Source organism: Solea senegalensis, linkage group LG12, assembly GCF_019176455.1.
Source record: "Solea senegalensis isolate Sse05_10M linkage group LG12, IFAPA_SoseM_1, whole genome shotgun sequence".
Classification (NCBI taxonomy): domain Eukaryota; kingdom Metazoa; phylum Chordata; class Actinopteri; order Pleuronectiformes; family Soleidae; genus Solea; species Solea senegalensis.
In genome coordinates, this window is record NC_058032.1 from 4747168 (window position 1) to 4758098 (window position 10931).

General features: G+C 37.3%; 1 protein-coding gene across 3 annotated transcripts; it reads right to left on the reverse strand.

The window, feature by feature from the left end:
* Positions 1-167: 167 nt before the first annotated feature.
* Positions 168-9557, reverse strand: gsr (glutathione reductase). 3 transcript variants are annotated; one of them, XM_044041003.1, is made up of 13 exons: positions 9309-9557; positions 7408-7576; positions 5683-5709; positions 5486-5574; positions 4568-4637; positions 4305-4452; positions 4155-4209; positions 3965-4064; positions 3600-3854; positions 2051-2162; positions 1239-1370; positions 845-978; positions 168-737 (listed from the first exon to the last, which is right to left on the reverse strand). In XM_044041003.1, the coding sequence occupies exons 1-13, from the start codon at positions 9368-9370 to the stop codon at positions 588-590; spliced, it is 1503 nt and encodes a 500-aa protein (XP_043896938.1). In that variant the 5' UTR covers positions 9371-9557; the 3' UTR covers positions 168-587. The 3 variants fall into 3 exon arrangements, with proteins under 3 accessions (XP_043896938.1, XP_043896937.1, XP_043896939.1); XM_044041002.1 differs by lacking the exon at positions 9309-9557 and having other exon boundaries at positions 7408-7695; XM_044041004.1 differs by lacking the exon at positions 9309-9557 and having other exon boundaries at positions 7416-7455.
* Positions 9558-10931: the final 1374 nt, after the last annotated feature.

Below are 10931 nucleotides of genomic sequence, written 5' to 3' on the forward strand. Positions count from 1 at the left end.
ATCTTAGATTTGGCTTGGCAGAAGGGTCACTCTTAGGTTAAAGCAGGAGCACCAAAGCAGGGCACAAAATGCCCAACCCACTCACACAGGGAGAGGCAGTCATGGGAGAGCCATAGCGACACGCCACACAATTAAAACAACACAAAGCTGAGTCACACACAGGAGGATAAAAGATTTTCAATAAGTAAGACAAACCTGCCAGGTTTATTGAATCTTGAAAACTGTACAGTGGATTTACACTATGACCTTTCATTGGTAGTAAATAGGGGCCACAAGAAGCAGCAGTGCTCATACATGACAAATCACAAAACACACAATACAATATAAGAGAGGAGAGGTCTTCTGCTTCTCATTCACTTGACAACAATACCGGCAGATCCACCACTTCCATTCCATGATCCTTCAAATGTACAGTTTAAGGAGGCCATGACTCTTGGTCCATTTAGATGGAAAATTAGAAATGAAGGATTCAGTGTTCACAAATAAGGTCACTTAAATGAAAGAAAATTGGAAGTATATAGGTTTTTTATCCTAAAAAAAAAAGACCAGCTGTCAAGCTGTAGTGAGAGCGATGAAGACCGCTTGCTTTAACGCATGGTGACAAATTCTTCAGATGAGGTGGGGTGAATGGCAATAGTCTTGTCAAAGTCTGCTTTGGTAGCGCCCATTTTGATGGCCACAGAAAAACCCTGCAGCATCTCGTCGCAGCCCAGGCCCTGCATGTGCAGGCCCACCACCTGAGGACACAAGACAATTCAAATTCAGTATTCGTTGTCAATCATAATCACTCGCTATTGTGTATTAGAGGCAAACATATGGACATTGTGCATGACGTTGCTTTTACCTTCTCCTCCTTGCCCACACACACCAGCTTCATGATGCACTGACTCTTCCTGCTTGTGATAGCGTGATACATTGGAGTGAAAGAAGTCTTGTAGATCTTCAAATTCTCCTTTCCCCAAGATGTGATGGCCTCCTCTGTTTCATGAACACAACATGTTTAGGAATTGTTGTTTTGAAACATTAATGTCAATGTGTTTGTGCCCATTAGAGCAGAAATCATTAAGTGATTATGACATCAATTCTCAGCTATTTTGATAGTCCATTGATCAGTTTGAGTGTTCATTAAAGCTCTCTGATTTTCCAACTTCTTAAATATGAATACTTTCTGATTTCTTTGTCCCAGCGGAGATTAATCGATGATGAAAATATCTGTTAGCTGCAGCTCTAGTACTCACCTTCTGTGAGGCCCACTGTGCCGATGGGTGGGTGGCTGAACACCACTGTGGGAATACTGGAGTAGTCCAACTTGGAGTCCTTCTTGCCCTCAAACAGTCTGTGTGCCAGCTTTCTGCCCGCAGCAATGGCAACTGACAAAACATGCAACATAAAAAAGAATCCAAATTCATATAAATGGCCTACAAATGTTTAATCTGCCTACAAATTATCTCAAACTAATCACAATCCCATGATTTTGAACTATCACAGGTGTTTTAATCTGCACTATTTTGTGAAAAATTACTTTTACTTATTGCAAATCTAATTTCACAGTGTGATAGTGTATTGATAGATTTCTTTTGTTTGTTTTTGTTCAGGCACATCTAGTCTCTAAGAATCAGAATCAGAATACTTCTGTAATCCCAGAGGAAATTGTTTAGTTGCAGTTGCTCCGTCACGTCACAATCAATAACTTAAGAAAAGAGAGAAAGCAACCAAACCACCAAAGTAAACCCACTAATTAGAGGCTTATACTACAAGAAAGAGCACAACAATTTGAATAAATAAATAAATTAATTAAGAGCACCAAAAAGAAAGCAAAAAATGAAAATTAAATTTATGTATATATATATACACATGTATATATATATATATATATATACACATATATATATATATATATATATATATATATATATATATAAATTTATTCAAACTCTCAGTGTTAGAAAACCTCAGCATCCGCTTTCAAACTCTAGTACTTGCTACACTCGTGGTTTTAACATGTGTAGAGTGATTTGTGTGGTGAGACACAAACCATAAATCTTCCTACCGGGTGTGAGAAGAGCTTTGCCACAAACATCTCCCAACGCGTAGATCCCAGATCGATTGGTGTTCTGGAATTCATCCACAATGATGTGACCTCTTTCATCTGTATCCACACCCTACAAACAAGTTGGAAATGTGTTATGTTCGATTATTCTGTGCACATTTTAATGAACACTTCATGGTGCTGACTTGAAGAGGGTCAAACTGAAATATGAAATTAAGAACCAGAGAATATAAATTTATTGACTTTGCTTACATTAAGCGTTTGTTCTTTTCTTTATATTGTATTAAAATATGTACTTCATTTGTTAAACTGCATATCAGACTATGCTTAAAATCAATAAAGAAATTGTGAAAAAAAAAGAAAAGAAAAACAGAGTCAAACTGTTTCATATGAACCCGAATACACAGGAAAACGGGTCCTCACTGAACACTGTGGTGATGTTTTAGCTTGGTTTTAAGTCAACAAATTGTGGCGTTGGTCATAAAACAATGTTGAGTTACTTAGGCATCAGTTAGAAAAGCCTATTCAATTTTACTTCCTTTAAATGGACAATCTGGTCACTCACTTCTCTGCTGCCAGCAATGAAACACGGCTTCGACTCCATCCACACTACTATGTTTTTTTTAAGACAAAAAAACACCTGTGTGCAGGTGAACGTTTGGGCTCTGTATCAGAAGTAATCTGAGTACATACTAGCACACCTAAAAACCCATAATGTGTGACCACGCAGGTACACTGGGCATGTCTGGGCCCGTGAAAAACAGAAAAGCAGACTCTCCTTTCCCCTCCCTGGTTGTTTACTTAGTTTCACAAAGCACTCACAATGAAAGACACCAACATTGAGAAGTGAAAGCAAGGATTTCTTTTAGCAGGGCGATACTGAGGTCAAAGTAACCTTTTCCTTTTCCTTCTTAGCTGAAAAGTCGATTGTCTAGAATGAAGATTGAAGAACCAGACAGGATGTGAATATAAGTAACTACATCAAGGTTTCCAAATGTCTCCGTTTCAGCAAGTTCAGACTAAAATGCTCCACTGGAGATTATGGACAGCAGCAATTTCAAACGCAACCAACTACTACTCTTAAATGTGAATATTTTCTTCTTGTCTTTGCTCCACATGACAAAGAAATCATTAAAACTGAATCGTTTCAGTTTGTGGACAAAACAAGACATTTGAGAACATCGTCATTTCCAGGTTCGACAAACACCGATCGACATTTCTTAACGTTTTCTGACATTTTATGAACCAAGAGACTGCTCGATGAATCGAGAAAATAATCAACGGATTAATCAACTAACGATCAAATAATCGTTAGTTGCAGCCTGGTTATATTTAAACTCTGCATATATAACTAGTGTTAAACAATAACAACTTTCTCAGACAGCATAACAACTTTCTATCACCGTATATGAACAGTGATTGCTGCTGCAACCAATTTCTGCAAGGGGACATATAAAGTATCTATTTGTCTATTTTTAGTTTGTCTATATGTTCACTTCCATTTTGAAAGTGAACATATTGTGAAAATGTCTCACTAACAGACAGTTACCGTCTTGCTGAGGTTCAGGCCAGCGGTGTTGGGCTGCCGGCCGATGGCCCACAGAAGACAGTCCACTTCCTGGATGGTGCTGATCTTCTCCTCGCCGTTATTCTTCTCCGCGTCTTTGGTGACGAGCGTCACCTCCAGGCCCTTGTCCGTCTTACTCACGGACTTCACCTGCGAGTTCTTCCACAAGTCTATGCCAGAGTTTTGCAGCTCTTTGGTGCAGTTTGCACTTATGAGGCTGTCGAAGTTCCTCAGAACCTGCAGAGAAAAGAGAAAACAAAGACAAGCACAAATAACGATTATATTAAATCATTATTAAATAAAAATCACTGAGCTTAGTGTTTTAGTTTGTGTTGTCATTTCTTTACCCCCGTTTGCCGAATAATGAGAGATGTTTTGGAGCCCAGAGTGGAGAGGATGCCTGCCATCTCCACTGCGATGTAACCAGCACCCACAACCACACTGCGTCTGTTGGAAACAGCATTTTAGTTAATAAACACAAATGCTCCTAATTAATGGTCTTCAATATACTCTACAGAGAATTTAACATAAGCTTACTTTGGCAGAGTTTCAAGTTCAAAAAAGCCGTCGCTGGTAATACCCAGACTTGCCCCTGAAATGATTTTGGCACAAAACAAACTGATAAATAAATTAAAAAATAGTGTTTAACACAAAGATGATTGCTGTTTATAGAGTATAGAGTCTGACCTGGAACTTCAGCATCATTCATAAGAGAAGGCTGCCCTCCAGTGGCAATGAGGATGTGCGGCGCTGTGTACTTTCTCCCGTCGACCTCCACTGTCGGCTCAGGGTCATCTGTGAACCTGGCAAAACCTTGAATGAATTGGATTTTAGCCTGTAAAAAAGGAGCAAATGACATTGTTTTTGCTCTCCATTCTCCATTATTGGTCCAGAAATGAGAGAAAATATGTTCAGGAGTGAAGAGATTGAGATACATGAATTGTCAATACCTTGTCAAGATTGTTGCGATAAATGTGGTTCAGGCGGCCAACGTAAGCATCTCTTTTGGCCTTGAGAGTTCTGCAAACACAAAGGGAAGATTGTTTATTTTTCTCACATGTGACTCACTGAAAGATGCATTTAAATTTACTAGGGTTGCAATGATTAATTTCTCTGTCTTTTTTAAAAAAATAATTAGAACATGCCGTCTATATTTTCTTTTTCTTTATTTCATTCAGAGTGACTCATTTGGGTTTGCGGACAAAACAAGACACCTGGGAAACACCATTTGAATAAAAAAAACAAACCTGATGGATTCATCGTTAGTTACAGCCTTAAAACCAATCCATCCTGCAGATTTTTGTGGATAAAACAATTTCAGACATCATTTTCAGCAACATTTACAGTAGTCGCTGCCACTGCCAGTATTAGAATAATTACAATATTATGGCCAAATAGAAAGAAGCGATTTGATCTTTGCCCACTCAGAGTGATAAAATAAAACTAAGTAAAATGCTTCAAAAATACACACTTCAAAAATATAATTTTCAAAACTCTGGCTTACAGATAACACTGCTAAACTTTTTGAGGTAAATTGGCAGCTGCTAAATTCAATTGCCCGCCCCCCCATTATTTTGTGCTGCGACACCATGACCGGTGTTTGCTATGGCAACAGGCATGTAGCCACTCCTTCCAGGGGCCTTGTCTAAACAGTCTCTCCCTTTGACTGAAATAAGTTCACAAACACAGAGAAACAGAGATGACAAAAGAGTGAAGCAACAAAAGATGTCATAGACATAGGAAGTGGTGCAGTGAGTGAGTCAAATGGATCCACCTTTGTTCCAGAAACCAACAAGTTACAAAAGAGCTCATTGTGAGTGAAAAAAAGAACCAAAAAAAAAAAAAAGTGAGAAGAAACGGTAACTTACTCCCAACTGAAACGGACATTTTCCACGTCAAAGCCGTAATCGCTGTGGTCGTGGAGATACTCAGCATGAACTGCTGCGTTCCACATAACCTGTGAAGACAGCGAAAAGGTACGGTTAAGGAGTTAACCGCTGGGTGACGCAAATATTAAAAACTATGTCTCGTGCAACAGGAAAAGAAAGAATATCATATACTGTACCTTCTTTGGGACGCAGCCAACGTTGACCTGAAAAACATAGAAACACAAGCAAATTAGCTCAGTGTAAACCTGATCAAACAGTAACTGCATGTCACACAGAAAAGACAAGCTGGAATTTAATGTTTTGATTGTATGTTGTACAGTTAAATGAAAAGCTTAGGACTAGGATAAGATACTAAAACTTGACTAATTAATTACTAAATGAATCGTCAACTATTTTGATAATGGAGTGTTTTCAGAAAAGGTTTTCAGATTTCTCAGCTTCTTCAATGTGAATATGTTCTGGTTTCTTTGCTCCATATAATAAAAAACTCATTAAAACTGAATCATTTTGGTTTGTGGAAGAAAGACATATGAGAGCATCGTCATTTCCACGATTACTTGGTAATGAAAAGAAGCAGTAGTTGCAGCTCTAATAAAAGGATTTTTGCCAAATCCAGCACCTGATCTGACCAATGATAAACCAACACGGGTAACCAGAGAGGAGAGACTTATACTGTACATCTTCTTTATCTCTCTCTCTCCAAGGTTAAATTTCCTTTTGTCTCTGCTTTTCATTTTTAATTTAGTTATTTACCACATGCCACCTAGTGTGAGTGAATGTGAATCATTAAACAAACAACCACAACGAAATAAAGGATCTTTTTTTTAATGATTTCTCCCTTCACATGAGTTTCATCTCACTTAAAAACAGAGACAGGACTTGTAGCTGCTGTGGCTAAATGTCTGACAGACATTTTCACTAATATGAACGTGTTATAATAGTCAAACATAAAAGAAGACATAATGGAGCGTTTTATCAGTTTGTAATTGTCAGCCTTAAGGTCAGCTTCTATCCTGCAAATGTAATCATGTCTTAATCCTTTTCTATGATTTGTGTGTCTATGCAAACTTGTTTAAAAGCAGTAAATGTGCAATAAATGAGATTATTGACACAAATCTGAAGCAACGTCTCATCACATCTGCTTGCTTAAATGAACTGAAAGATAACTTCTGTGGGGGTGAACAACTGTGCCATAATTAAACATTAAAGCTATGTCACCAGCTTCAACAAACTACCGCCTGGAGATCAACTGTATGACAATGGCAAAACTGAAGTGGAAAAAAGTGATTTGAAGAAGTGGTGATTGGTCCTAATTACATAAACGCAGGTCATTTAGGTTAGTGTCAAACAACCAACAATGTTTGTTTTATATACGCAAAACCTTCTACAAACGCAGCCCACTATGAACTGTGTCATGAGTTAAATAATCGTCAACAATTTTGATAATTGTTGAATCAGTTTGAGTGTTTTTGTTTTTTTACATTTTCTACATATACAGTCTTAGTGAATTATTTTGAAGGCAAGGCAGCTTGATTTTTAACCATCTTATTGGCTTAATTTGGCATTTTTTTGACATTTGTATAATGTTAGTATTATTATTATAATAGTTTATTACCTTTGTAATATCACAAACGTGTTATTAACGTGTTTGCGACAGACACTGTCATGTTTTTGTACCACTATACAACATTTTTGGCAACACCAGACATGTTTTGTACGATTAATATACAGAAATGTGACACTAACATGCACATCCTCGTGCACATTCTCCTAAAAGCGTAGGGAGACCGCTCTGCTTTCTAAACAAAAATAACTACATCTCAGCACGTTTGTTCCATGCCGTTGACGTTGGTAAAGTGAAGGACAGCGGCTGTGTGTTTGTTTTGTGGCTCTTTACTCACGCAGGTACCTCCGAGTTTGTGACTCTCGATCACGGCGGCGTTTGCTCCGAGCTCGGACGCTCTCCGGGCTCCGGCCAAACCTCCGCTGCCGCCGCCGATCACCAGGAAGTCGAAGCGGGTGGTCGCGTCTGAGGCCATGTTGTTGCGTCGAAGCACCGCGAATGAGTGTCTGCAAAAGGACGAGAGAAGCGACTCAACCCGGTGATGAGTCTGTGTTCTTCTGGTTAACTGGACTAAAACTGCCATTACCAGGAAGCTAACAGTGGTGTGTGTGTGTGTGTGTGTGTGTGACGCACAGACATGGGAGGGTCAATGAAAACCTACTGCTGTGTCATTGTGAATTGCAACAATATTTTTTTTTAACTTTTTTTGTCAATTTAAACCATATTTAAATGTACAAACAACAGGACACTAAAGAAGAGGTGACATTAATATAAAAGTATTGCGTTTCCTTAACATTTTAGCTAGGCAACTACTTTTAAAAGATGACAAACTAGCATGACTCAGCTCTCAAAACCATGACTAAGCAAATTTGTGAATACTTCTATTTTTTTTAAAACTGCCATTTCTGTACCTCTACGATGGTAACATCAACATGTTATGTATGTTGTTTTAAATCATATACAAGGGCAGCCCACTGCCAAAAGGAAAAGGAATTGGCCTTGTCACTGGTTCAAATCCTAGGACAGGTCAATGACTGGGGTGCCCCTGCGCAAGATGATATAAGATAAGATAGCCCTTTATTTGTCCCGTAGTGGGGAAATTTACATTGTTACAGCAGCAAATACAATAAAGATAAAGATAAATAATAAACATGCATTAGCAAAAAAGTACAATATATAAAGATATTAACACTAACACTTTGTACATATATAATTAAAAGTGTACATTATGGACAGTTTTCAGAATATACACAGTATGGGCTTGATATTTAGAGTAGGTATCCAAGGCATCCAATCCCCCACTACTCTCCTGGGCACAGTTAAGCGGGGTAAAATGCATAAGTCAAAAACGTTTGTGTGTGTGTGTTCAAATCTGACTACTTCTAATTTTTAGAAGACTTTTGTAAATCAGATCATAATTTACAAACTTTAAATCACATAAAAGTCTAATTTAGAATATTGCATAATTAAAACATAATTTACAAAATTAAAATCTCATCAAAGAAGACTTCAGGAAAATGTTCACTGATGTTATAGATCAAATTACTATTGTTTGTTTTACAACCAGTGGTGTCACCCCCTGGTTGCTAACTAGAGTTGAGAAGTTCTCTTTTTACTCTTTTTACTGACTCGGATCTTTTACTCTTGGACAGTAAATTGAATGAATCTTTTTTGTGTCATTTCATTCATTTTTACAGCGGGTGGCGCTGTTGCCCTCTTGTGGGCGTTGTAAAAAAGACCGCGGTTCTCAAACACTTAATACTGAAGGCAACATGGTTCGCTCCAGCTGACAAAGTATAATAAACAAAATGCCACAAGCAATTCAAACCATATGAAAACATAGGAAAGGAAATACACACCACAATAAAGTGACTTGTGTCCTGTATCCTCCCTGCCATTGTTGTTTAACAGCGTGACGGTGTCCTGGGAGCTGTCACGTGGCGTGAAAATTAACGAATCACTCACTGAGACGACTCATTACTCCCGAGTCAAATAAAAGATTAGTTCATATTGAACGACACATCACTGTTGCTAACTGATAGCTAACTGATAATTTTTTAATATTTCCTGGGCTTTATTTTTCAAACAGGAAGCCTTAGTCCATTTTCATACAACAGCTATTGTTTTAAACATTTACACACATAAACCCAAAAGGTCCAGTGTTTAAGAATTATTTAGTGACATCTAACGTTTGTAAATGTGTCAGCCTAAGTCTCAAACACCATGTGTATCACTCACCTCTGCAAAGCCAGAGACACAGACACAGTGGGGTTCAGTCTGCAGGTTCGTATTAACAGCATGTTTTTATTTGTTTCTAGTACATTTTAATCTGCATTAATTTTGTTGACACCTCTCTTTCTCTCTTTCTCTCTGTCTGTCTGTCTGTCTGTCTCACTCTCACTCTATGGTAAAAACGCCTGTGGCGTCTTCTTGTCAACACAATAACTACAAGCTTCTAACGCTTTCCTGTGTCACAAGACAGTGAACAGAACGCGCAATCACCCGAGCTTCCGGTACGTGTCAAAACAAGAGCCCAGTGTTGACGAATTACTGAGAAAGCTGCACATAGTAGTAGTCTGAATTGCTGGCGGGAGGTGGGAAAGTTCGAGAGGATTAACAACGTAAAATCACAAAATACTATAATATATAATAACATTTTTCACCTCACCTTAAACGGCTGGCATGAGTCTTAACACCTTCTACTGCCACCTTCTGTCTTGGAGTGTAAACACATGAACGCGTTATCCCCTCAACTGACACGGTAGACTGTTTAAGGTACATTATGTAAGACATACAGTATATTTAGTCATGTATATCTGATTAACTGAACTTGTTGAACTGAAGCAGACAACAATGAAACAGGCAGTATATTCATAATTTTGACTTTTGGCTCATGTTTGACTTCTCATTGACTTCTAAAACCAACCTCAGTTAGCCAAAGTGCTTTACAGACAGAACAAATACAAATAACAATAAGAGAAAGCAACAAGTGCAACTGAAAAAACAACAACATATACAGTGCTTAACAAATGTATTAGACCAGCTGTCATAAAAACGAGAAAACTATAAATGTTATTGTTATGTATTTGGCAAATAACAAACTGTATTCACATTTTGAGACGCTCATTGCTTCCCCAAGAATTCAGAAATTAATCGAGCACAACATTGAACCACAAAAACTAATGTTTCTGTCAAGGAATGCAAGTAAATAACTATAATTTGACATCTTAATCAAGAAATAATCATGTGCTTTACTTCCTGTACATTTGAAAATTCATAGATAACAACAATAATAATTACATTTTAGCATTATAAATTCTACATTCTGGTGTATTAACCATTACATAAACATAAAAAATTAGTTTGATAATTACCATTGCTGTTCATTTAGGGCAGCTGTGACTTTGGCCGGTCGTCTAATAAATTTGTACATGTACACTTACTAAGTAATACAATAACAAACATAATAAAACATTAAAATTAATAAATATAAATAGACTAAACCTGCAAAATTAAACCAAAGTAAAAAAACAATTGTCTCGGTAGCTCTTGCATGTGAAGGAAACAATATAAAATTATGACACAAAACGTTTATATTATATACATATAAAATCAATCACATTCTGTTTTATTCTATTCTATTCTATCACCTATCAAGAAAAACTACACATTTCAGATCAAATGCTCCTTCAGGTGTAAAAAAAATAAAACAGCATGAAATCTGAGATTTAATCAGAATTCTGAGAAAAAAGTCTGATTTATTGAGATTAAAGTCAGAATTCTGTCTTTAATCCCAGAATTCATGCTGTTTTATTTTTTTTTACATGTGAAGGAACATTTGATCTGAAATGTGTAGATTTT

Excerpts from the sequence above, each read along its gene's own strand:
- gsr (XM_044041002.1), bottom strand. The coding sequence starts at position 7,653 with ATGGCAGTTTTAGTCCAGTTAACCAGAAGAACACAGACTCATCACCGG. Across the intron at positions 5,710-7,407 it reads ACAAACTCGGAGGTACCTGC|GTCAACGTTGGCTGCGTCCC; the intron begins GTGAGTAAAGAG and ends TATGTTTTTCAG. Across the intron at positions 4,065-4,154 it reads GAACTTGAAACTCTGCCAAA|ACGCAGTGTGGTTGTGGGTG; the intron begins GTAAGCTTATGT and ends TGTTTCCAACAG.